This window comes from Conger conger, chromosome 3, assembly GCF_963514075.1.
Source record: "Conger conger chromosome 3, fConCon1.1, whole genome shotgun sequence".
NCBI classification, from domain to species: Eukaryota; Metazoa; Chordata; class Actinopteri; order Anguilliformes; family Congridae; genus Conger; species Conger conger.
The window spans coordinates 68,533,827-68,559,182 of NC_083762.1; the positions used below are offsets into that span (position 1 = coordinate 68,533,827).

At 45.1% G+C, this 25,356-nt stretch overlaps 1 protein-coding gene across 1 annotated transcript; it reads right to left on the reverse strand.

Moving 5' to 3' along the window:
• Positions 1-210: 210 nt before the first annotated feature.
• On the reverse strand, positions 211-23,599 carry slc7a3b (solute carrier family 7 member 3b). Its single transcript, XM_061235191.1, has 12 exons — positions 23,311-23,599; positions 12,643-13,103; positions 11,324-11,485; positions 10,864-11,035; positions 10,386-10,504; positions 9,565-9,787; positions 8,272-8,411; positions 7,066-7,168; positions 6,416-6,651; positions 5,104-5,270; positions 4,534-4,642; positions 211-3,534 (listed from the first exon to the last, which is right to left on the reverse strand). Exons 2-12 carry the CDS (start codon positions 13,010-13,012, stop codon positions 3,290-3,292), a joined length of 2,046 nt encoding a protein of 681 aa, XP_061091175.1. The 5' UTR covers positions 13,013-13,103; positions 23,311-23,599; the 3' UTR covers positions 211-3,289.
• Positions 23,600-25,356: the final 1,757 nt, after the last annotated feature.

Sequence of the window (25,356 nt, forward strand, 5' to 3'; positions counted from 1 at the left end):
CACAACGGCCTTCTTCATCTCCCAGAGCTGGTGCTGCAGAGATTATTGTGGAAAAGGCACTAATCAGTGCTTTTTCTCATCTCAGCAAATCCTATAACAGTCCAGTAATAAAGCTGACAGTGAGTGCTCTGTCCTCAGATTCACATTAAAATCCCTTAAAACCAGAAGTCCTCAAGGTGAAATGCAGAATTAGGCACAAGGGACAAAGTGTGTAATAAATGGTTTTAATTTCAAAACTTTAACACCACAGAATTCTTCAGGGTCAAATCTTCCATTTTACAACACAGATACAAATACGTGATTACATATCAATTTAGCAAGACATAATATAAGAACAGAAATGAACCAAACACAGAATTGAATTGGTTTCATTAAAAGGTTATTATACCCCACTTTATTGGGTACTTTTACTTACTCCTTTAGATTTATCGGTCTTCTGCTGTGGGTGTGCATTCAGCATTCTCTAAATGCTGTGCATGAAAATCCCAAGAGATCAGCAGTTTTGGAGATCCTCCAACCAGCCTGGCTGGCACCAACAATTGTTACATGGTCAAAGAAACAATTATTCCCCATTCGGATGATTGGCTGATTAGATACTTGCATGAAGGAGCTGGTGTACAGGTATACCTAATAAAGTGGTCACTGAGTGTATATCATTGAAAACTACTTTATTTTTAAATAGACTTCATTTAAAAGTTAAAATATTATAACATACTGTATTTACAGAACAGAAACACAGAATCAACATGACATACTGTATACATAAATAAATGAATATGTATATATAACCCTTAAAAACACAAAGTCTTGTTTTTGTTTTTTTTTTGTTGCAAGAACACATACGGTATGAGCACACCATGACACAAGGGCATGGCTATACTAGTGAAATTGAAAGAAAAACACATGTAAATACACAATCCTGTGCTTTGTGAGGTCCAGGACTTCAGTAGTCTAACAGATTTGGGCTTCTGCTTTGCTATACAAGGCACCGATCCAGAATAATACACATTTATTCTTCGCCTTACAACAGAGTTGATGGGGTTAGAAACAAAAGCCTATTCCATGAAAAAACATATATATATACACACATATATATATATATATATATATATATATATATATAGAAAAAAAGAAAGGTGAAAGAAAACGGAATACTACTATCAAAAGACGGAAAAGAAGAGAAAGTGTGAATTTATCATGAAATTTGACACAAGTGCCTTCAAAGCAGGGTAAACTCCAAGCATGTCATCTCGACAGAAACTAGCCGTTATTGCCTCTCCTAACCATCTTTAATTAACTTTAAGCTGCCGTCTTTGAGAAATGTCTGGAAAATGCTACAAAAATAGCCTCCAAGCTGCCAATCACACTGCTAATTTAAGGTGAAATGACAGGCTAAGCCAAAATGTTTCCTACAGGCACTCCTCTATTCGGCAGCCTCCAGTAGATGCATATACTCTTTGAGGCGAAAAAAAATAAATTAAAAACTGTCTTGGTGCCAAGACAGCAACGAAGGCAACCCCCCCGCCCTCCCTTCACCAACACCCCCACTCCTGAAGTGAAACTAGAACTTGTCTGGCTGCAGTTAAATACTTTGTCGAAGGTGCATGTGTGATAATTCCAGTCTGAAACTAGCTACATTGAAATCCCAGCAAAGAACTAAGGACAGTATTGTGTGGTAGTACAGTAGTTAGTACAGTACTGCGTTGTTAGTTCATGAGTACATTCATATGAAAATGTAGTGTTTCACAGAAAATAAGAGGGGCCCTGACACTTCTGTAGTTATATTGGGTGTCTTGTAGGAACAGGCATTCCCAACAATCACCATCTGTCTAAAGCACTTTAGGAAATAAAAAAAAAATTAATAATATTAATAATAATATTCATATAGCTCGGGCATTTTTGAATGATTCTTTGAATAACCTTTCAAAGAAACCAGCTCAATTAATTTCACAATTAAAATGGCATGACCCACATGTGCCTTAGACACCCAACATTAACATAACATTTTGAACAAACCTCTTTATATATTTTATCAACAGAAGACTTCCACGGCTAACATCAATTTGGCAAAATTCAGATCAGTTACAAGTTTAGTGAGGATATTTCAATGACCAGCATACGGAAACACTATGGTAGAACAAGGACATTCATATCTGTACACGGCCTTCAACCACATCTCAAGTAACTTTACTGTCCAAAAGCACAAAAAACCTTCCTCATTGCATCTGTTAAAAATTGCAAACATCAGACATGACAATTCCATCCATTTGTAAATTCACTAATGTTGGGAATAGATCTACTAGAAATTTTTAATGATGAGCTGTCAAGTTATAAAAAATACATATATAGTGCCTCTCTATAAAGGTCTCTGTACCAGCCCAGGTTTACTTATGGTGCAATTAAGAATACATGGTTTAAACTACAGTAAAAATCTAGGCTGGCCCATTTGAGGGAATATTACATTTCTATTCCAAAATATCCACATTTCTTTTGACATAAATATTGATGGATTTAACGAAAATATACGCTTGTCTGTCTATATAAGTAAGGACTGCTAAAATACATCAGAATAAATTTAAAGCACATTTACTTCTGAATAGAGGTATTCATCACAATACGAGAAAGATGACCTTCACTGGGGTCAAAGATTGTCAACTTCACATCCTAACACAGTATGAAGAAGTACATCGGACTAGGTGCTATGGGAGTCAGATCTCTTGCTATAGAGATGTGAGGTGCCAGAGCATGTGTTCAGTCCTTATAGTCAATGAGGATAATGCAGTGTGACTCAGCGAGTCAAGCAGAGGCAGAGATACCCTGTTTACACCAGACTGGTCAAAACAGACAGCGTTGCTTCACCACAGCTGTTAAGGCAGATAGGGCTGAAGATATTTAAATATATATTTTTGTCGTTTTATTTTTCTTATTTTATTCTCCCAAAGTCGCCAATGTTTCTGTTTCTGAGTGTTGCCAATACTGAATAAGAGGTAATGGCCTCTGTCTAGATGGCTCCATGTCATTATTGAATTTGCATGGTTCATACCAACTTGCAAAGAACATTGGCAAGTACACTAAAGTGTATGAACTGTTGATCTGTGCTTCCAACAGACGTATGTTTGTTAATATGCAGTTCTAACAATTATTTGGGGGGGGGGGGGGGGCATGAAACTGTTACTGACATCAGCCCCATAGGTCAGTTTTACACAGCATGTTGAGTTTGACAGATTTACATTGACAGAGAAGCGTTTTTAGAAAAGTGGCGAGGTGATGCTGACGACGCTCGTGTCTCTCAGGAGTTGCAGGAAGTGCGACGTTGTAACAGGAAAGGACGGGCAGCGGGTTGGGCCGCGTTCTCCAGACCTCCGCCCCTCTCACAGCACGCGGGGCCGTCTGCCTCGCTGTCCTCCCTGTCCTCTCTGCTCTCCGCTGCCTCGTAAATGGGGCTCTTGGGTCTGAGGGCAGCCTCGGATTTCTGGAACCCGTTCAAGGCCTCTGAACTGTTCCGCACGCCATAGGCAAAGTAAATGAGGAACCCTGAAAGTCAGAGACAGACAGAGACAGAGACAGAGAGAGACAGGAGAAGGGGAGAGAGGGAAAGAGAGAGAGGAGATAAGGAGAGAGGGAGAGACAGACAGGAGATGAGGAGAGAGAGGGAGAGAGAGAGGAGATGAGGAGAGAGGGAGAGAGACACACAGAAGAAGGGGAGAGAGGGAGAGACAGACAGGAGAAGCGGAGAGAGGGAGAGAGAGACAGGAGAAGGGGAGAGAGGGAGAGATAGGAGAAGTGGAAACAGGAGAAGGGGAGAGAGGCGGAGAGGGAGAGATGAAGGGGAGAGAGGGGGAGAGAGACAGGAAAAGGGGAGAGGGAGAGAGAGAGTGAGAGATAGGAGAAGTGGAAACAGGATAAGGGGAGAGAGGGGGAGAGGGAGAGATGAAGGGGAGAGAGGAGAAGGGGAGAGAGTGAGAGAGACAGGAGAAGGGGAGAGAGGGAGAGGGAGACAGGAGAGGGTATGAGACAGGAAATTAGGCGTGGGGGAGATAGGGAGGGGGATAGATTGGGGAGGGTTATATGAGAACAAATAGCACTCGGACTCTATCCGTTCTGTCCCAGCCCATCTGAACCATTATCAGGTCACAATAACCTGCCAAAGAAATTCTTAAATATGGTTTTTGTCACAAAATAAGGTTTTTTATAGAAGCGCAAATCTATGCGAGCTCCATGCTGGGTCATGTCATACTGTTCTCCACTCAGCACTTCAGAGGGAACTGCATATCTCTCACGAAGAACAGGCAGCTAGCTTTACACTGGAAAACTATTTTTTCTCTTAAGTAGAAAATACTCGTCTGTCTTAAGTGCAAATTTTTTTTAATGAGCATCTGACCTCATTGGCAATATTGCCTTATTTAGCAAAGAAGAAATAGAAACCAGATTTGAAGTCTAAATATTAGACAAAAATACTTATTTTTGACTTATTTTTTGTTTTTTTGCAGTGTAGTCTCTGCACTTCTAAAATGAGAGGACAGGTTCACTCACCCACGATCATCCACACGGCAAAACGACACCACGTGCCCAGGTCAAGTTGCATCATGAGGTAGATGTTGACAAAAATGCTGACCAATGGCAGCACAGGGAGGAGGGGCACCTGTTGTATGTGTGTGGGGTGTGTATATGCACATTTACATGCACATTTTGAAAGGAAAAAGGATAAACGATTAAATCATGAAGAAGAATGCATATAACCAAAAATAACCATGACATTACATGTATTTGGCAGACACATTTATCCAAAGCGACGTACAATAAGTGTGTGTACTTGGTTTGCTTAGTCCAGACCACACACTGATATACCGTAATGCAGGTGTGCTTATTCTAGACCATACAATGATATGCTGTAGTGCAGGTGTGCTTATTCTAGACCACACACTGATACATGCACAAAGGCTCCTTGTTCAAGATAAGCATATCGGCCCAGGGGATCCACTGACACTGGGCTGCATTCAAATGACATTACCAGTGTAAAGAAAGAAGGGCAGGTGGGATTACAGAGAGGGAGGGGTAAAAGAAAGAGAGGAGAAAGTGCGGAAAGAGAGCAGAGGGGCTCACCTTGAACGTGAGGGCCTCCTTGCTCTGGGGCTGCCTCCAGATGACGAGCAGGCAGACGGCAGAGAGGAGGGAGAGGAGGCCACACAGTGTGACCCAGAGGGGCTGCCCCTCCACCACCTCCAAGCCCCACACCGCCAACACCACACATAGCAGGGTGAACAGCACCGCTGCAGGGGCAGGCACGGGGAACAGCAGGGTTAGCGCAAACTCCACACATCCACCCCTGAGCCCAATACCGCTAACACCACACACAGCAGGGTGAACAGTAGGGTTAGCGCAAACTCCACGCATCCACCCCTGAGCCCAATACCGCTAACACCACACACAGCAGGGTGAACAGCACGTTAGCGCTAACTCTACACATCAACCTCTGCATTCTTAACATGCTGTCCTCCAGTGAAACAACAAAGTTAGCGCAAACACAACACATCAACCTCTGCATTCTTAACATTCGGTCCTCCAGTGATCAGACTTAGGAATACGCATGATGGGATAATGTGAGCAGGGACATCAGTGCTGCAATGGCCATTTTGTACTCAGAAAGTAGAGAGGATGGAAGGAACATGCTGTTCTCCTGTTGGACTGCCCTGTAGTTACAGCAGCACAGAGTGGACTGTACTGCCATGGCAAAAATGGAGAACCAAACATTGACAGAAATAGCTCTGTTTTCTTAAATCTCAGAAGCTTTTCAGCTTCTAACTGTCCCAAATCATCTGTAAAGGAACACTTATGAACAATGAGGAATAGTTCTGTGATAAGGCCTTATTCAGCTGCCAAGAACGCAGAAAAGAATCTCACACACCCTCTCTCAGACAGGAGTTGCTGGTCTATTGGAGTCTCTGGGTGCTGTAATGGCTGTAGGTCTTTTATGATTATCTTTCAGTCAACACCCAGTTTAGTCCTTGTAAACAAGGTATAAGAACTCTTCAGACAAACTATGAATTTGAACTAAGCACTGAAGTGCTGCAAAACCAGCAGAAACTGTGGCTCTCCAAAATGTTTTAGTTTCAGATCCTTGAAAAAACAGCACCCTCTGAATTAAAGTTCAAGGCACTGAGAAGCAGATGCTTTTATCCAAGCCGACGTACGAAAGATTGAATATAAAGGTTGTAGAACAAACAACACAACAGGTCAGATTAGGTACAATTCACATAAGGTCGGTTGTAAGGACATGAACACAAGTCTAGCACACAAGGCAAATAGGACATCTAACACATCTACAACTTCTACATAAGATCTACGCAGGATGAGGTGGACAGCACTACTTATGTACCCGATGCAGTTCAGGCTCATTGTAATCGTTCAGACTCACAGATGACTGCGACGGTCACGTAGACGATGGTCCCGGAGGCCTTGGTGGGGGAGTCGCAGCTGGGCCAGAGCAGCAGCCGCAGGGAGAACCTCTCCTTCAGGGGACGGGTGTCCAGCTCCGGGTCAAACTCGTCCCCGCTGTCCCCCTCCGCCTCCGTCATGGACATCTTCTCCGCCCCGGCCAGGTCCACCATCTTCCCACTGTGGTCAGAGGAAGTCAGGCTGCCTGGCTGGTACCTGCGCGCACGCGCGCGCGCACACACACACACACACACACACAGAAGGGGAGGGAGGGAGGGAGGGGGAGAGGGGGAGAGAGGGAGAGAGAGAGAGAGAGGGTTCCAATTATATGACACACTTGGTTTGCATATTTCATAACTCACTTCATACATATCTGTGAATAAAGAATGGACTGTGTGCCAGCTCTGCACAACCTGATAACACTTAGGTATGCAGTGACATTAAGATAATTGCTAGTCTTGCTGTAATTTATGGGAGGCTAATCAACCTCAAATGCAAAAGCATTCCTGTCATTACAAGAATGCAGAGTTACAGGTAATTACAGTGTCTTTTCTTGTGCATTCCTGAGTGTGTGTGCGTGTGTGTATTTGCAATTTGCGTTTGTGTGTGTTTACGTAGTATCTCTCCAACCTCAGGATCAGCACACACACAGCCACCAGAGTGTATGCCAGCAGGGTCCCAATCGACATTAGGTCCACCAGTGCGCCAAGATCAAATAAGAAGGCCATGAGAGCTGTGGGGGTGGAAACCAAACACATTGTGAGAACACAGCGAAGGAACATGTTACCATGTTACACCAGGGAGCAGCAGGGAAACAGAGCCAACATGGAGAGTAATTTCACCAGAGGAACGCAGGGAAACAGAGCCAACATGGAGAGTAATTTCACCAGGGGGCAGCAGTCATGAATGCACAACCTGGCGAGCTACAGCTACTGTGCAAGGTACAGACCAATGAAATTTTCTCTCAAAGAGAGCAGACTGGGGCATTGACTTGAGGAAACTGCGACAGGAGACCTGTCTTCCAAAACTCCTCAACCGTGCAGCATGTTCAGCAGTATGTGAAAGCAACTTCTCAACATTCAAACATTTTAAGTCGAAACCAGGGAATACGGCAAGCCGGCGGTCAGCCGATGCCGTCGAGGTACCGCCTGAAGGTGTGTGCATGACAGACTTAGTGTAGTCCCTGCTTAAAAACAAACCAATTAACATTGCCGCACCTTATGCAAGTACCGGGCACCAATATATACATTCACATGCCTTCTATTTTCCGCAATCAGCCTTTTCTGAATATACACACATTTTTACATTTTGTGGTTTACAGTTCAGTTTATTGAGTTTCATATGCTCTTAATTAAAGCTCCCATATTGTACATCTTTACAGTGTTTTATTTTCGGTCCCGGTATCCAGAAGACAACATCTGGGTGGTTTTAAGTACCAAAAACTATTCTATCCAGTTGTACATGTCCGTTCTCCAGTGCATCTCAAGATCAAGATCAAGAACAGGCTGTTGTTGTGACTGTATCTTTAAGTCAGATTGCTATCAATGAACCACTGTTCTGATTGGCTGGCTAGCTGCAAAGAGCTGAATGCAGTCTGTGTTTTATTTATTTGGGGACTGTGTGTTTTGATACTTTCACAGTGTTTGTATAGCACCTCAACTCCTTTCTAATCCACACAGCAAGGGAAATGTCATTTTTCAATATGGGATGTTTAAGGTTTTGTCAGCACTTGCACAAGTGTGCATGTGTATGTGTGTGAGTGTGTATGTGGCAAGTTCGTGCTGACTTTCAGCCCCCACAAAGTGCTGGTCCAGAGGGACTGTTAGCCTGGCTCACCTGCCACGCAGCCAGACACGATGGTGGCCAGCAGGGGGGTCTTGGTCCTCTGGTTCATGCGGGACAGGAAGCGGAAGAGCAGGCCATCCTCCGCCATGGCGTAGATGACCCGGGGCATGGGGAACATGGATCCCAGCAGACTGCAGGACACGCAGGACAGAGAGGGGGGTACAGTCACCAAAAACAGGACTGCAGCATCAAGGACCACGGTTACAAAAATGTAAATGCCAGAGGAACACGGAATGAGGTAATCTTGTGTGCAATTGGCTCGATCATCTCCTTCTGATTTCAGGGGAACAGAGTTGGAGCAACACCAGATGCAAAAGTTCTCAGCCAATGAGATGGCTTTATAGCATTTAGAGAAGGTTGCTTGGTGACGACTACTGGGTTTCAACTGTTGCTGTCTCTGTGAGATTTAATATGTCAAATCATGCGTGAAAGACAATGGTTCCCCTCCAACAACCCATGACCCAACCCTGTGCGTCCTGAGGTGGACGGACTACACTGAGTAACATTCAAAGTATCCCCCGCCCCCTTCCACATTCTGGTTTGGCCTGCTGAACTGGGATGAGCACATTGCTTACGTGGGACTCAGTCCAGTAACAACACCGACAATGTGGACAATCCAAAAGCAAACTTGTTTTTTTACATCCTAGCATAGCCAAGCCACCATGTCCTCAATTAGGGCAGCCATTACCATCTTCCTCCAATCCCTGACCTAAATATGACTTCCTGCATCTGATTGGCTACATACTCCTACGCGTCCTCCACAGCCGCTGTGACCCCGGAGCCGGTGTTTCGGCCCCGCGCGACGCGGACTCACCTGGTGGACAGGGTGCAGAGCGAGCCCACAGCCACAATGAGACTCACCTGGTGGACAGGGCGCAGAGCGAGCCCACAGCCACAATGAGACTCACCTGGTGGACAGGGCGCAGAGCGAGCCTACAGCCACAATGAGACTCACCTGGTGGACAGGACGCAGAGCGAGCCCACAGCCACAATGAGACTCACCTGGTGGACAGGGCGCAGAGCGAGCCCACAGCCACAATGAGACTCACCTGGTGGACAGGACGCAGAGCGAGCCCACAGCCATAATGAGACTCACCTGGTGGACAGGGCGCAGAGCGAGCCCACAGCCACAATGAGACTCACCTGGTGGACAGGGCGCAGAGCGAGCCCACAGCCACAATGAGACTCACCTGGTGGACAGGGCGCAGAGCGAGCCCACAGCCACAATGAGACTCACCTGGTGGACAGGGCGCAGAGCGAGCCCACAGCCACAATGAGACTCACCTGGTGGACAGGGCGCAGAGCGAGCCCACAGCCACAATGTAGCGAGCGGGGGCCCAGCCCACGTAGCTGAAGGCCTCGGGCAGCGGGCTCTGGGTGTTGAGGCGGTAGTACGGCATCATGAGGGTGAGCGCGGCGGACACGCCAAAGTAGGCGAAGAAGCAGATGAGCAGGGACACCACGATGCCGATGGGGATGGAGCGCATCGGGTTCTTCGCCTCTTCGCCTGCGGGAGGAGAGAGGGCCACGTCAGGTCACGCGCCCTCAACTCACTCTACACAAATACGGCCAAGACTCCCGGACAGAATGTGACAGAACTGCTTTAATTGACACTGTGCAGAGCAAGAGATTCCCCTGCTGGTCTCCCAACCATTCATTCATTATCCTAATCCGCTTATCCTGAACAGGGTCGCAGGGGGGCTGGAGCCTATCCCAGCATACATTGGGCCAAAGGCAGGAATACACCCTGGACAGGTCGCCAGTCCATCACAGGGCGCACACACACCATTCACTCACACACTCATACCCACGGGCAATTTAGACTCTCCAATCAGCCTAACCTGCATGTCTTTGGACTGTGGGAGGAAACCGGAGTACCCGGAGGAAACCCACGCAGACACGGGGAGAACATGCAAACTCCACACAGAGAGGCCCCGGCCAACGGGGATTCGAACCCAGGACCTCCTTGCTGTGAGGCGGCAGTGCTACCCACTGCACCATCCGTGCCGCCCGTCTCCTAACCATCGTTTTTGAAAAGAAAATTCTTTTTTTAATCAGTAAAGGTGAATATTTCTCATATGCTGCTGAGACAGAGAGATGCCTACTTGTGGTGGCGATGCAGTCAAAACCCACGAAAGCATAGAAGCAGGTCGCCGCACCAGACAAAATCCCTCTAAACCCAAAGGGAGCAAAGCCACCCGAGCCGAATATCTCCTCTATGGACCTGCGAGTGAGGGGACAAAGAGAGAAAAGACACACAAGAAAGCTTGCTTACTTCCCAAACGCCAATTTTCACAATCATTTTAACAAATCAATTAATTCATTTTCATTTTATTAATAACTGTTAAGTTGCATGGCAACCAGCCCACATGGGCTAATAAGACATTCATAAATTTCAGATCTACATGTCAGTTATGAAGAACTCTCATGGAAACATAATAGAAATAGAAACTACTTTGTTAATGAGCAGCCATAATTAGAGCACATCTGATAACCCTGTGTAATCTGCACCTCTTAGCAGGGCTTGGCTGATCATTGCATTTGAACAGCTGCACTCCCTCCACGCCACTCGTCGTGACTCACTCTGGATTTGTGATGTTGGTGCGGTTGAGGAAGTCCTCTATGCTGAGTGTCCAGTTGCGGGTGTCGCCCTTCACAAAGCCGGAGATGATGACGAATCCCAGGACCACCAGGTTGATCCCGGTGAAGATCTTGTTGACCAGTGCGGACTCGTTTACTCCGAAAGCCAGCAGCCCTGAAGGGAAGGGAATTGTGTCACCACCGTCACACCACAGTTTCAAAGCTATTGAACATACTGCTAGGTCAGGGATGATGTTAAGTGTTAGGTCTCTCCTACAAAATGGATGACTTCTAATAGAGCAGTAGATTTGTAACATGAATCCCAGACTTTGAGAGAATGGAAGCACTGTACACATAAGTCAGCTTTGCAGCTTTTCAAAGAGGACACACAACCGACATCCAAGCTCTTATTTATTCTTTTTTGGAGATACTTTCCTGTGATTTGACGGAAGGGATTGCTCACCGGTAAGCAGCATGATCAAGATGAGGGCGAAGAGGTCCGGGTACTCGGCCAGCACCCCCCCAGGAACCCGCATCGCCATGGAGGACTTGAAGAAGATGGAGATTTTATGCTCCACCAGGTTATCGAAGGTGGAGCTCCAGGCCCGGGCCACACTGGCTGTGCCTGAGAGAGAGGAGGAGGAGATGGAGCAGGAGGAGAAGAGGTGCCAAAGGAGGGGTACAGATCAAAAACCATCCTCGAGATGTGATTGAGGAACACAAGTCCTCTTCATTAGAGGTCCCCGCAGTGCTCTCCAGTTCCCATTCACCTCTCATCTGCACATCTGATTGGTTCAACTTTTTATTTTTTTATCAGAAATGCAGTGGGGACTAAAAGTCTGAGAACATCAAATGTTTTCATTATTTTTCAAGGGCTAATACAATTATTTATACTTCTTATTCAAGAATACATTATTTTTAAAATAATACATGTAAAACGGAGTGTATTCATTACAAAATTAAGTCTGTTTACTGTTTCTTTTCTGAGAAAGAAACTGCTTTCGCCAGAAAAGGGCGGATTTACTTCCTTGTACCAAGTTTACGGTATTCAATACCAGTTGAAGTCATTCAATGCCGTACTAAGTTTAGGACGTACTGTGATACTGTGAGACCAGTGTGTCAAGTGGCAGATGCTGCCCAGACAGGAAACTGCAGATGCACAAGATTCCTTTTCATGGATCACATGAAAAGAAAAGACTGGCAAAGCATAGCTGGCACACACCTCTACCACACCTTTGAATCTAACAGAATAACGTCACCCACATAGCTATGTACCAAGTGCATTTGCGCTGTTAAATTCAATGGTATTTACTCACTTTGTTTAATGTGCGTAATACTGCTTATGAAAATGCTTGGCAGCTGCATGGTCCTTAAAGTAGAACCACAGCAAGGTAGCAGCTTTTCAAATTACAATGTACATTACCTACCCTCTTCTAGGTAATGACTTTAATACAGTTCCTGTTAAACCATAGGAACTGTAAGAAAAGACACACATGGTCGTTAGGTTTCCATGGCCTCCTGTGGTAAATCCTATGAGTGACAAAGTTTCTTTTTACATTTTGTTTGCATCCTGCGAACGTGATACAGGGTGTGTGCAAATGTCTCTGGCCCACTGTTTTGTTTATATGTCCCGATGTACAGTATTATATGTACAGCACTAAATCAACAAGTCCCCATCCCATCCCAAACAGTGACATAGCAGTCTCTATTAGGCCCCGCTCCTTCTCACCCAATCAATGACGTAGGGGCCTCGGTTATCCTGCCCACCCAAACCTGACTCACCAATGACGTAGGAGAGGATGAGGTTCCAGCCCGTGATGAAGGCCCAGATCTCGCCCACAGTGACGTAGCTGTAGAGGTATGCGGAGCCGGTTTTGGGGACGCGGGCGCCAAATTCGGCGTAGCAGAGGCCCGCCAGCACGGACGAGAGGGCGGCGATGAGGAAGCAGAGCACGATGGCGGGCCCCGCCTTCTCCCGGGCCACCTCGCCCGCCAGCACGTACACCCCGGCCCCCAGAGTGGCCCCCACGCCCAGGGCCACCAGGTCCAGCGTGGACAGGCAGCGGGCGAATCGCGACTCCTCCTGGGAGCAGTCCAGAGCGCGGCGCCTCAGGAGGGCCTTGCCGAAGGACAACAACCTCTGACCGGCCATGACGGGGGCGGGCGTGGCACACAAGGGCGCGGGTGCGGGCGTGGCACACAAGGGGGCGCTACGGAGCGGAGAGGGTAATGCTCGCCGGCGTCTGGTGAGACGACAAGGGGGAGGAGCAGAGGTTAACACTTTTCACATAGGAAGGGACCAATCTTAGCTCACAAAAAAATAAAAAATAAGAAATGCCACTCATTGTCTACAACGTCACACCCTGTAATCAAAGATAAAAATTGCTACCCAGAATCTTAATGAAGCACTTTTACGCATTGCCATCCAAAATAAACTATTTGTAAACTTTCTTTCATAAGGGCTGGCTGTTTTGACCTGGTTGCACTGGTAAAAACATCCAGAAGTATGACTTGCAGCTAAGTAGTGATTTCGCAAATCTGCACTTATGTAAGATGCACACACATGTGCGCAGACAGTCTTGGTGTTTATAGTAGTACTCCGTTTTAAGAGGTGGGGTACTACCACAAAGAAGACACTACAACTACTACTGCTACTAATAATAAAAATGATAATGATAATGATTTGCCACCAGCCCAGAGGGAGGTGTCAGGAGGTCTTGTACTCGCTCAGTGACGTACAGAGCAGATGGGCGCTGTGTATCAGCCGTGAGGCTGGGGTCAAGGTGAGGACCTGCGTAAGCACTGCTCCCCGGTGTCCTCTCTCCACTATCACCCGTCTCCCAAAAACCGTCACATGGCAGCGTGTGCTCTGACACCTGACTGGCGACCGCCCGTGCCCGGCGGAAGGTCGACTCGCTGACATTTGAGACGCGATGCCGGCGTAGACGTCATGGCAACAGCCGTGACATGAGCAAGAGTTACCGCTGCACTGGGCAGAGAGGTGGAGGAGAGACGTGACCAAGTGTAGGAACAGGTGCTCGCTTGAATCATGTGTGTTTGCGTTCATTTTCAGCATCTCTTTATCAAAGCAAGTGTACATTCTGTACCCCCTAAAAACAAATAAACCTCACTTTCCTTTACAAAGCTTGACCTTTCTCTTAAATAATCAGCCAGTGAAGATAGGGAAGAGAAAAACAGACAGAAAGGGAAGAGAGAGAAGGGGGGCAGGGGTGTACAATGAGAGGGGTGAAAGGTTTAGTCCAAGCGTGGGAGAACAGAAGAGGTGCGCAGAGAACCCGATTTATCTGGAACCCAGTCAACGGGTCACACAATAGAGGACCATGTACAATTGCAGCCATCAAAGAGGTACGGTCCAGAGAGAACCCACCGTGCTTTCCGTGGGGGGAACGGAACAAACACCGCCCCCCAAAACAATGGCTACAAAGCCTGCGGGGGCGGACGGAGCGCGGATTTCCCCGTCTGCCGGCCGGTCGCGACACAGCGAGGGGCATCGGGTTTCTCCCGGCTCGGTCAGCTGAGGCGCAATGCAATTTTCATCAGGCACGTGGCGAGCCGCACCGGCCCACTGCACACCCAGACTACCTGTCAGCCCCACAGCCCACACCCAGTGACCGCCCAACCACGGCCCACACACAGGGATCGCCAAACCACTGTGTCTGCGGCTCTTCACCATTACTCAACGTCACTTAGCTCACCCGTTACAGCAGCCAATTCCACAGTCTAGTTTTCCGAGCTGGCTTTGCTTGCCAATGTTGTGGTGAAGACAAGTTCCAGCCTGCCCTGAGCCTTTGTTTCCTTACATCACGGTTGTTCTTCATCTAGAGGGACTACCAAGTGTACTGAAGCGATTCAGGTAGCGTCTAACAATGGAAGGGCACACTGATCAAACCTGCAACAAGCCCAACTTCCTAGCCATAAGAGTGCCCTCCTGCCACACGCTAACGTAGGCTCCCGTTGCCCGGCCTCTCCTAACTGGCTTCTCCCCAGAGTCACATCTCTTCTCAGCACATCAAATACATACCGGACTCATTTGTTCTCCTTCCCCTCTCTCTATGAAAGCAAAGTTATTTCAGTTCCAGGAACTCGCTGTCTGCAGGAGGTTCAAAAGTGTTCAAAAATGTTCAAGATCAAACCTAGAACAGATACCTGTTTTATCGTCATACACACAGGCTTCCTGTGACACAGCACACCCAAATATAGAGACGTCCTCCAGCCCAACTGAAAGAAATGTAAATACACAAAAGTACGGTTATGTAAGCTAAGCAAGTTATTTCACTAATAACAGGGTTGTGGGGGGAGTAGCGATGAATGATTTAGCTGAAGCACCCTGGAAATTGCCAGAACCACTGAAAGGGAAATTTCTACATCTTTCTCAAATGATTTCAAGTTGTAATAAAACTAATGAGAATCACAGTCACAGCTTACCAAGTCCTAAATAGCAGCGTTGTGTTTCACAATCATCTTCTATGGAAGGCCAGGGAAACTTCAACGGAAAGGCAGCAACAGCCGTTTATGTATATATACTTTTCGCATGCTATATCTGTATTCATTTTGTAGCTTCAATTCTTATGTTGTTGGTAATTTTATAAAGCCCATTCAATAATTGGGATCAGGAAAGCATATTCTCTTCTGTTGTATACTGTATAACCACACGGAAACTCACCCTCAGTGGCTAGCTAAACAGAAGCCTGATGAGGACAACAGTGGATGTGCCAAGTGCCCTCAAGAAAATGGTAGAAATTCTTTCTTCTGTGCCTGCAAAAAATTGTCACATATTGAGGGAGAAAAAACCCTCAAACTAATTAGACCAATTAAAAGAATGTTAAAAAATGTTTTTTTAAAAATGCAGACATTCCAGCCCACAAAGAAAGGAGCGTACCACCTACACTTTAAAAGGGGGAGGGGGGGGCTTGGGGAGAGATCTGAAGACTGGCCCTGCTTTGTTTCCCACCCCTCTACAGCAGCGGAGATTGGAGCAGTCCAGCCAGTTGACTGAGGTCGCCCGTCTCAGACAAGCATAACGTGCTTGGGGTGGAATTCGCTAAACCGCTCAAAGACTCTCAGAAACACACAGTGTGATTTTTGGAGGGAAGGGGCGGAAGGAGTAGGGGCACTTGAAAGGGAGCACATCTAATCTGACACAGCCACCTCCATACTCAGCACCACCACCCACACACCTGTGTGCTCCCATGGGAAATTGAAAGCCTGCAGCGCTAAAATAGCACTGCAGCACAGGAAACCTCCATTAGCAAAGGTCTACGGCACATTGAGCCATCCACTGGAGACTCACTGGCCCTTTCAGAGGACAAATGAGAATTTAAGCGCCATTCAGGATGGAACTATCACACTTAGCTACACAGCCCCAGTGGGCTTACTGGCTCAGGCCATGAGAGGAACAAAATGAGCCCAACAGTGGGTCTAACCCCACAGTTTAGGAGTCACCACTGGAGCTGGAGCAGTCAAACTCTTCCACTGCCCCCTTCAATAGGCAGTTCCCAGGCACGGAGAGTGTGGAGGAGGGGGTGAACTTCATTTCCGCTGAATGTGTGAGACAGTGGATATGATTTAAAGACTGGTTCAGACCAAAAACACTTTAGCATGCAGGAGCTGTAGACTGCTTAAAGAAGAAATTGTGTTCAGCGTAACCACACATTTTTAGACAGCCTGCCGTAATCTAAAGTGCTCACGGCATTAGCTCAGGAGGTAAGACCAGTCGTTTAGCAGTCGAAGGGTTGCCAGTTCAATCCCCCGCCCAAAGCAAGACATCTATCCATTAATTGCTCCCGACAACCTGGTTAGTGCCTTGCATGGCCAGCCACCATTGGTGTGTGAGTGTGTGAGTACATGTGTGAATGATGGGTGAATGAGAGGCATCAATTGTAAAGCGCTTTGGATATATTACGGTCTATTTACCATTTACAATGACTCATAACTTGCCATTATATAAACAGCCATCCAATTTTTTTAACTGCTCATTCCCTACTGAATACTGTTTTTGAGAACTTACCATTCTTGTTTCTTGTGTTCTCACAGCTTTGATCTGAATGCAAGTAAGTACACTTGACAGGGCACTGACACAGGGCTTACTGGCGCAGATATCAGAGTCCCACAGCAGCCAGTCACAGCTCTCCCGACTGAAAAAGGCACGCAATGCTTGCTTCTGTTGCCGAGGCAACAAAGGTAAAATAGTAAAATGGCAGTTGGCTAAGGGGCCGGTGACTAGCCTTACTGGGATTTGTGTTCTTATGATCTTTGATCCCCCCTGTACACCACAGAAGGAATCACTCACCACCTTACTAAACACTCCAAGAGGAAGGTACCAGTGACACTAATTGGAATTTTAACAGGCCTAATAGGACCGTGTTGCGGATGTTTTTTCAAGGTCAGTCTGCTGGAGAGTGGGGGTTTGACACGTCTACGAACGGGAGTGTGAGCTCAACAGTGTGGCAAGCACAAAGAGGATTATCGCAGGTTGCACAACCTCTCACACACAGCGCTTAGGCAACTCCCCTATTTGTTTAGGTCTCAGTATCAGTATCAATAGACTCAACCAGATGGATTTGCCTACTGTATGGACATTTCTGCCTCCCTACTGCTGAAGCCAAACGTCCCGATCCGATGTGGAAAATAGGTGCTGCAGAAGTAACAGTCTGTGGTTCCTCCCCCTGCTCAGCCACTCCATTCTCAGCAGTCTCAGGGCTCCTCTGGCCTCTGGTGTCCTTCTAACACCAGAACGTCACATCTTTGCAGTGCCTCGTCACTGACACTTCTGCAAGTGACACTTCCACAATCTTTTAAAATTACTGATCTGCACTCACTGAGCAGTTTATTATGTACTAATACTGGGTAGGGCCTCCCTTTGCTCCTCAAAACCTCAATTCTTTGCCTCAATTCTTTGTGCCAAGAATTCCACAAGATGTTGAAAACATTCCTTTGACAGGCTAAGACACAGCAGACTCGCGGTTGCAGTTCGCTGCAGTTGCACACTGGGGACCGGGGTTCGATTCTCGGTCCTGCCAAAAAGCCAAGTTTGGCCGGCTCACGTGGAGCAGCAATAATTGGCTCGCTGCTCCAGAGGGAGGGACTTGGCAGGGTTAGTAGATAGCCGCACAAACAACCACCTCGGGCACCTCGGAATCACGGTTACAGCTTGGGAGGCGAGACGGCTTGAAGAAGGCGTGTTGCTCTCCCATTGGCCGCCGAGGGACGGGGTGTGGGTGGTGTATCTAATACTAGCTCTAATTGAATCAGACAGGGTCCAATTGGCTACCAAATTGGGAGAAAAAAAGGAAAAAAATAATAATAATAATAAAAAATAAAGAAAATAAATAAATAAATAAATAAATAAATAAATAAATAAATAAATAAATAAATAAATAAATAAAGAAAACATTCCTTTGACATTCTGTTCCATGTTGACATGATTGCATTGTGCAATTTCTGCAGGTTTGTCAGCTGCACAATCATGCTGCGAATCTCCCGTTCCACCACATCCCAAAGGTGTGCTATTGGATTCAGATCAGGTGACTGGGAAGGCCACTGAAGAACACTGAACTCATTTTCATGTTCATGAAATCAGTTTGATACAACTTTTGCTTTGTGGCATGGTGCATTATCATGCTGGAAGTATCTACTAGAAGATGAGTACATTGTGGCCATGAAGGGATTCACATGGTCAGCAACAATACAGAAATCGAGATTCATCAGACCAGGCTACATTTTTCAGTCTTCAACTGCCCAGTTTTGGTGAGCCTGTGCCGACTGCAGCCTCAGCTTTCTGTTCTTGGCAGAAGTGGAACCCGATGTGGTCTTCTGCTGTTGTAGCACATCCACCTCAAGGTTCGACATGTTGTGCATTCTGAGATGCTTTCTGCTCACCACAATTGTTAACTCAGTGGTTATGTGAGTTACTGTAGCCTTTCTGCCAGCTCGAACCAGTCTGGTCATTCTCTGTTGATCTCTCTTGTCTAAATCACTGAGATCACACTTTTCCCCATTCTGATGGTTGATGTGAACATTAACTGAAGCTCCTGACCCATATCTGCATGATTTTATGCATGGCTGCCACACGATTGCCGGATTAGATAATTGCATGAATAAGTAGGCGTGCAGGTGTTCCTGATAAAGTGCTCAGTGAGTGGACATTTGGCACAAAGGAAACATGTGGATCTTGGCCGAGCCAACACAGGAAAAAAAGAGAGAAGAATCAAGCCACAAAGGTCTTCTGAATGGAATTAAAATTCCATTCAGGAATAAAAAAAGACCATAATGTTCTATGACAATTTTTTTCAATAACCCAATCAACCGTTCACATTCCGTTCTACCTCCAGGTGGGCCATTACAGTCAAGTTCCCTACCTCAACCACTTCATCTTCTTTTCCTTCCATCTCCACACCAACAGCGTTAATGTGGCAACAGCAAGAAACTTGTAAGGGAGCGAGGAGCACAAAGGATCTCTCCTGAGGCAGGCCGAAACCCTGAAAACCACGGGGCCAGCTCCTGGAATTTGGGACCTAGGTTGCCATGGTTACCCCCACTGTCTGCAAGAGGCTGAGGCGGCTGCCACAAACACACGCCATCGCTAATCACTATTCACAGGAACATGCACCGCAAAAAAATGGCAAATGCCGCAATGACAACGCACACACACTAAAATACAGAACACACTCCAGTAAATCCCCTGACAATGCAGTGGGTGAGAGACTTTACAAGTGTCTGCAAAATTCATGTAATGCGATGCAAGTGCCACTTAAATTTGTGACTTGAGAGAGCCAGCCGTTTGTGGCATTTCAATGAGCTCCATTCTCAATGGCAGGGATCTGGAGTGTCCTCACCCCCCACCTCCCCGACGAATGTCGAACGGCAGCAGAAGGAAGAGACGCCGGCACACGGGGCAGGCAGGGACAGGAGGGCTCACAGACACCCCGAGAGGACTCGCCAGAGTCAAGCAGTCTAGTGACGCCCGCCTGTTACGCAGCAGATGGCCCTCTCCTCATGACTCACTCCTACAGGGACCCCCTGGGGCGACTCAGCCAATCACAACTCATTTACTCAGCTGAAATCAGTAATACTCCAGCTACACATACAGATGAGAACTGAGTGGAGAGAGAGGGAAAGGGAGGGACAGAGGGGGAGGGAAAGACAGAGAGGTAGAAGGAGAAGGAAGGAGAAGGAGAGGGAAAGATCTAATGAGGGTGACTCACTTTCTTCTGTTTTCCTTATTCACATGCACGCACACACACACACCCACAAGCAAAACACTTGCAGGTTGGTTAATCCACTTTGCCTTCCAAATTAATTCAAAAACTTTCAAAAAACAGTGCAGTTTCTTTTTACAAAAACCACAATCAAACCAAACTAAAATGGCATAGTGAGCAACAATCAACACCTGTCAACTAACTTTACATATGGGGGCGACATGGCTCAGGCAGTAAGAGCAGTCGTCTGGCAGTCGGAGGGTTGCCGGTTCGATTTACTACGCTCAGGTGCAAGTCCAATGTTTACACTACAAACACACCGCGACAAACCTGGTGGAAAATCTCCTGGTCACGGTCACAGTCACAAACAACGTGCAGATTGTGCACGTGTGACGTGCAGATTGGCTGAAACATTTGTATAGGCTGAACAAATGTGCGTCGGAGCCATCGATATTTGAAGATACTGGACAGGGACAGGACCCTACTCAACTTGAAACAGTCTGGCCTTTCCCCTCAGACCTCTCATTTACAAGGTGTTTTCACACAAAAAACCGCCTGGATGCCTGGATGTTTATTTATTTATTTTTAACCATTCTCTGGAAACTCTGGAGATTGTTGAGCATGAAAATCCCAGGAGATCAGCAGTCACAGTCCACAGTCAAAGTCACTTAGATGATTAGATCTGATAATTGGTCTGAACAACAACTGAACCTCTTGACCATGTCTGCATACTTTTAGGCACTGAGTTGCTGCCACATGATTGGCCAATTAGATATCTGCAATAACAAGCTGGTGTACAGGTGTACCTAATAACATGGAGAAGTGATCTTCCTTGTCCTACAAACTCCCTGAATTAAGAATAGACATTTAGTCATGATAGACATAGACCTACATAGACATACAGTCAGTGATCACTTTATTGGGTAGACCTGTACACCAGCTCGTTAATAATTAATCAGCAAATCATGCGGTAACTAAATGCATAAAAGCATGCAGACACGGTCAAGAGGATCAGCTGTTTTTCACACTAAATGTCAGAATGGGAATCCAAGGGACCTTGACCATGGAATGATTGTCGGTGCACAACACACAACAGTCTCTAGAGTTTGCAGAGAAAAGTTAGAAAAACAAAAATACATCCAGTGAGCAGCAGTTCTCCAGGCCGAAACGCGCCTTTAATAAGAGAGGTCAGAGGAGAAGGGCCAGACCACTGATCGAATCTGTCACATGGTCGAAGCTGACAGTAACGCAAATAACCAAACAACACTACAGTGGCGTGCAAAAGAGCATCTCTGAACACTCAACGCGTCAAAAGTCTACGTGGATAGGCTACCGCAGCAGAAGACTTAATAACGCCTCTTTTCCGTTCTGGTTCGTCAGTGGTGGAATGACTTGCCTACCACTGTCAGGACAGCAGAATCCGTCCCCATATTTCGACGCTAACTAAAAACACACATTTTCAAACTATACCTTCGTCCTCCGTCCTGATCCCCCCCAACCCATTCCGATATCCCTCTTGTCTAACCTTAACCCTCAATAAAAATAAAAAAATTAAATAAAACATAATAATAATAATAATTTTGCACTTACAATGACTGTAGTATTTTTGTTTAGAACAGCTAAACAAATGCGTGTTTTACTAGTAATGGATTTGGTGCTTTTAACCTGTGAAGAACCAATGCACTTGTAAATCGCTTTGGATTAAAAGCGTCTGCCAAATGACAAAAATGTAAATGTAAAATAAGTCTAAAAAATACATACGTCCAATACCAGTACATAATAAAGTGCTCACTGAGTGTATACACAAAGCAGATTCTTACCAAGTAGCCTGAAAAAAATAATGTTACTAACAATAAAGTTTCTCCCTTATAAGATTAAGAACAATCTAACTGTTCAATGAGCAATGCACGAAATTCCTCCAGAAACAGGGTGCACATGTTTTACATGAATTGAGTAGTAGTGACTCCACACACTCACCACGGCAGAGTAGGCTACATTTGTGACAAAAAAAAGTAAGCGCAACAACTGATCTTGTTCTAAAACATTTCCAGCTCTTACATAACGCGAACTGCAAGTAAGTTTAAAAGTAATTTATTCAAAAAGACATGTAACCGAGCAGCAATGAGGGCCAATAACTGACGAACAGACTAACTAAACGGCTGTCAGTTCTTGGACCAGTGACGTTGCAGTAGCGTATTATAAAAACAAATTACAAATGTTCCATTCTAAAATATAATCGGCAATTGACTGAAAAATGTAGGCTAGATATGTTTTCCTTGAACCGGCTGAGCTATCCATTTCCACATCCACAAATTAGATAGTGCCCAATGAAAAAACGAGCGTGACGTTCGAAGGAATTGAACAAACATTTAGTCAGACACTAAAATCAGTAGGTTAAATACACGGAGTAATTTGAATGTTTCGGGCAAATGTTACACCTGTAGAGTAGCAACCGGTAGCAACAGATCACCTACTACAGAACAGGACTTCATCAATCCACGTTTCTCCGTTTCGTTACGCTTCTTGCTTGCCTAAATTATTCATATAGATTCCTGAGCTGGTGACGGCTGAGCCAGGCAGCTAATTTACTTTAATTTGTATCTTGCGCCTTGCCGACAAGATGACAGCCGAGTCATACCCCGAAAACTATTATATTTGTATGGGGAAATATCCAGAACCCGCATAGAAACTTCAAATGGTTTTCAATACTGCAGCAACCGGTCTTGCATTTATTTATGAGTTGATGTGATGATAACCCACTTTCACGTTAACTAGCCAGGCACTAGCCTACAGCTGATTTACACTTGCCACTGTTAGCAACCAAAACAAACACATGCAATATTTGATTGTGATTTTAATTTGTGTAGCTACATCTCATGGAATAAAACAAACGTTAGCTAACATGCAACCTAGCTACATCATTTGAGTCTGAGTACGCAACTAAATAGACTACATTCAGACAGCGTGTGTGTAAGCGCTCAAATCAAGAATCGCTTGTTTGATCCAGAACACACATGCGATACCCAAGTCAATAATGCAATACGCATTTGCTTGCTTGCTAGTCATAGCTTCTATGAACCTGTTCGCTAGCTGTCGAACTACCGTCGGCAACTTATTAGCCGTCTAAGTTCTTATTTAGGCTACTTCAACCGATTTCCAGGTAGTTTTCTGAAAAGCCATAGAGAAATAAACGCATCGATAATTAAATAAAAGATTGGAATACGCAGTTTACCCAGTTGATGGCTCGTTACGTCAATACAATGTTGGATTGTCAAATTGCCTCTTCAGCTTCTGGCGAAAGATGAATCCAGTCAATTGGTTTCAGAAGTAGGCAGAAAACGATGCATCGGATGTTAGCGTAGCCGACTACTAAAGTCACTTGAGTACGACCACGCAGTTTGATCCACTTGAAAACCTACAGGACAGGATACTGCCGGAGAACTACCAAATTTGCTTCAAGGCGAGGGACAAAAGGGGTTTGTTGTGATACAGTAACTACACAGCCGCAAGTGAAGGTATCACCATTTCTGTGGGAGGGTACGGCGCAGGATAAGAAAACAATGTTACAGTGAAGTTGATGACTGAAACAATAGCCTAAAATCAATTTTTCACTACCAATTTCTAGGTCAGATCATTGTTTCAGGCAATGAGAATTTATGTGAAACAAGTCGCTAAGCCCAAAGGGATTTGTGTTCAAATTCTTGTTGCGAGTCGTCCGCACAGTGCGAATCCTGCATTTGTATTCCTCATCAATTCCAGCGCGTCATAAAAGAGTAATTGCAACCGTTTAAGTCTCAGGTAATAGCATGTATATCTTTTATTCCATTGCAATAATGTAAGAAAAAGTTAGAAGCTCAGAAAGACAACCTGTCACTTTGTGACAACGGTTGTGACACAATACAAATCTTACAGTCACCAAATACGTTTTAAATTTGTAGAAATTTGAAATATGTATTACATCAAAGATGTATATTGAGAACACACTGACTGTTTAAATTAAATAAAAATATGCCGAGGTTTTTCACCAATCGTTCATAGCAGCAGTTTCTCAACAAGGTACGGTACTGCTTAGGTTAAATGGACATAAACAGATAACATTTCAAATGTGTAGGGATAGACATTTGTTTTAGTTTATAGATTTGACATGAAAAATTACATGTGGCAACCATCTCCAACAGTGCATTTTTGCTAGAATGTTATTTTTGACATAAAAACATGAACCCCCCCTCACTTTAATGATGTGTGGCTTATTCATGAAATTACCATTTGGGTGAACTCTGACCCCAAGACCTTTGCACCCCGAGAAAGAAGATTTGGTTGCAAAGAGAAGTGTTTTTTAATTATTATTGTAACAAATACAGGTTACAAAAAAGTTTGAATAAACAAAAAAAAAATAATAAATGAAAAAATTTATAATAAAAGATTATTTGTCCATAACTTCAGGCAATAAAAACTATTAAGTAATAAATTAAAAAGTGACCATTTGGCGAGACAGTTTTAGTATTTGCTGAACTCTGCAAATTATGTTCGTATATTTTCTTTTAACTAGAAGTCAAAGGACAAATATTGAATGTATGCCCTGAATGCGGGGCTATTTCCCTTTTTTTATGTATTTAAGGTTTATTTAATGTATTTTATGTATTCTAAACATTCCTCCTGGTGTTGCAGGGAAAAGCACTGTCACATCACACTTTGCATATAGGGCGGCCTGTAGCGTAGTGGTTAAGGTACATGATTGAGACCCGCAAGGTCGGTGGTTCTATCCCTGGTGTAGCCACTATAAGATCCGCACAGCTGTTGGGCCCTTGAACAAGGCCCTTAGTACTGCATTGCTCCAGGGAGGATTGTCTCTGGATAAAAGACAAATAAGTCACTTTGGATAAAAGAGTCAGGCAAATTACATGTACTCCATGTGTCCAGTTTCCTTCCAATGTATATTCCTTTCTGTTCTACATTAGAAAATGGAGGATGGACATAAGGACTGCAGTCAGAAATACTTGTTCAATTGAAGCCATTGCAATATGGAAAAACAAGTTTCTTCTTTTTTCTCATAACATTTCCATTTCCATTTTAGTCATTTGGCAGACGCTTTTAATCAAAAGCGACTTACAATGCAGAGGTTCTTCCACAGGTTGAAGCATCAAATCAATAACTAGTAAAATACACATGAAGGGCTGCTCTAAACTAAAAGTCATCGTAAGTGCAATTTTATTATTATTATTATTATAATTATTATTATTATTTTTTTTAAATTTTTTGGGTTAGACAACAGGGATAT

Coding starts and splice junctions, on each gene's coding strand:
- slc7a3b (XM_061235191.1), bottom strand. CDS start 13,012: ATGGCCGGTCAGAGGTTGTTGTCCTTCGGCAAGGCCCTCCTGAGGCGC. Junction 9,788..10,385: donor TGACTGCATCGCCACCACAA/GTAGGCATCTCT, acceptor CTCCTCCCGCAG/GCGAAGAGGCGAAGAACCCG. Junction 3,535..4,533: donor TGCCGTGTGGATGATCGTGG/GTGAGTGAACCT, acceptor TCTGACTTTCAG/GGTTCCTCATTTACTTTGCC.